General features: G+C 40.9%; 1 protein-coding gene across 1 annotated transcript in view; it reads right to left on the minus strand.

The window, feature by feature from the left end:
• Positions 1–616, minus strand: part of HOXB13 (homeobox B13) — a 3,551-nt gene extending 2,935 nt beyond the window's left edge. Inside the window, 1 exon segment of the mRNA XM_006109608.1 lies at positions 596–616. Within this exon segment, the coding sequence (XP_006109670.1) occupies positions 596–616 (21 nt within the window).
• Positions 617–2,159: the final 1,543 nt, after the last annotated feature.

Here is a 2,159-nt window from a genome sequence, read left to right on the forward strand (position 1 = left end):
CAGGGATAGCAGCACAGAGGGAAAGAGACAAGTTGAAGAGGGGATGGGAGAGATCTTATGAATTCCTGGAATACCAGTGGGAAAAGATAATTCCCTCCCCTTCTCTGAGAACTAAGGAATTTCCAGGAAGTCGGGCCTGGTTAACTAACTGGCCATGAACTAGTTGTGGAAGTTCTGGACCCCAAGAGCACAGGAGCCTGGCCTGTGGGCCTCTGCCTCTCTGCCCTCCTGCCTCTGGCACGCTTCCACTCAAGCTGAGAGTCCAGAAAGTCCAGCACCTTCTCCTCCCTGCAGGCTCTAAATTTTCTTAGAAAGGGGATGGGGGGTGGGGGCGGGCCCAACCACTGGAGAAATTGCTGGAGGCCCCGCTGATGGGGCCTATTGTGCGGTGTAATTCAAGAAACGAAAACTGCTTTGTTTCACAAATCTGAGGTGTTGTGTCTCTTCACTACCTCGCCCAAATCAAATCTGTCCAAGTCCACTTTTTCTAGAACCCCCAGTTTTTTCTGGAGAAGACAGGAATGATTCCATTTTGCATAGGGGTCATGGCAATTATCTAGAACAGACCACCCTGAGCTCATGCCCACTCACCAACTTGAACCTGAACTTGAGCCATCTTTCCGGACTGGCCCCATGCAAACTGGAGTTGCAGGACTATAGGGGAAATTATAGATCACCTATAACAAATATTGCTGCCCTGGCCACGTAGCTCAGTTGGTTATAGTATCTTCCTGATATGCCAAGATTGTGGGTTTGATCCCTGGTTAGGGCACATACAAGAAGCAACCGATGAATGCAAAAACAACAAGTGGGACAACAAACAGATCGCTCTCTCTCTCTCTCTCTCTCTCTCTTTCTCTATATTTTATTGCATTTGAGAGAAAATGGAGGTGTCTCTTCAACGGGTCTGGGTACTTTTGCTGTAGCATCTTTGCCTGTAGACATCTTTGCCGCAAATATTTTTGCTGCAAACATTTTCACCATATAACTCTGGCCATAAGGCAATTTTGCCCTTAAAAAAGATAAAATCACAAAAAACAAAAGAGGGATGTTAAAAAACAGACATAACAAAATTTAAAAGACTTTATTGAGAAATACAAAACACTTACACGTATTTCAAATGTGTGTAGATTCGTGGCAATCCTGTGCAAATAGCTGGTTTTAGTTTGTGGATTGTATCTAAGCCGTTGTCCTCATTGTATGGGAACTGTGGGTTCCACTTGGTGCCCTCAAAGAACCCTCAGCTTCTTTTCTCCTCCCAATGTACAGGTATACCTCAGAGAGATTTTGGATTCGGTTCCAAACCACTGCAATAAAAAGAGCGTCACAAAAGTGAGTCACACGAATTTTTGGGTTTCCTAGTGCATATACGTTATGTTACATGACTGCAGTCTAATAAGTGTGCAATAGCATGATGTCTTTTAAAAAGTACTTAGCTTAATTTAAAAATTCTGTACTACTAAAAAAAATACTGACCACCACCTGAGCCTTCAGCGAGTTTAGTCTTTTTGCTGGTGGAGAGTCTTATCTTCAATTTGTAAAAAACACAGTATCTGCGAAGTGCAATAAAGCAAAGAGCAATAAGATGCCTGTGGTGTGTTTCAAAATAAGAAACCAACTCCTGGGGCAAATTGTTGTCCTCTGCAAGAAATAAATGCCAACTATTCTAAGACCACCATCATATCTACTCACTGTATTGACCTTTATGTGGGCTAGCTAAGATTTATATATAATATAAAAATGGAAGTAACTGTAAGAACTTACTTTGTCAATGCAGAAATGAAACCAAACTAACAACTGGCTTAAGTACATTGTCTTCAACGCAGTTAATTGGTTTGTCATTGGAGAAATAAAACCAAGCCAAAAAAATCAAACTGTCAAAAATCAAACCAAGCCAAAAAAAATCAAACTGTTATTTTATTTTTTTATAGCAAAATTGCTTTATGGTAAATTACTTATGTGGTGAAATGTTTATGGCAAAAATGCTTTCAGCAAAGATGCCGAAGGCAAAGACGCTTATGGTGAAAATACTGAGCACATTCTGACACTTCCCAGTTTCTTATCATAGCTTCTAGCTTGTCTAACTCTGAAAGACAGAAATATCAGGATTTTTACCTAAAGACAAAGTTTTTTCACTGCTTTTTACTTGGTAGATGACA

The sequence above is a fragment of the Myotis lucifugus genome, unplaced genomic scaffold, assembly GCF_000147115.1.
Source record: "Myotis lucifugus unplaced genomic scaffold, Myoluc2.0 scaffold_254, whole genome shotgun sequence".
NCBI classification, from domain to species: Eukaryota; Metazoa; Chordata; class Mammalia; order Chiroptera; family Vespertilionidae; genus Myotis; species Myotis lucifugus.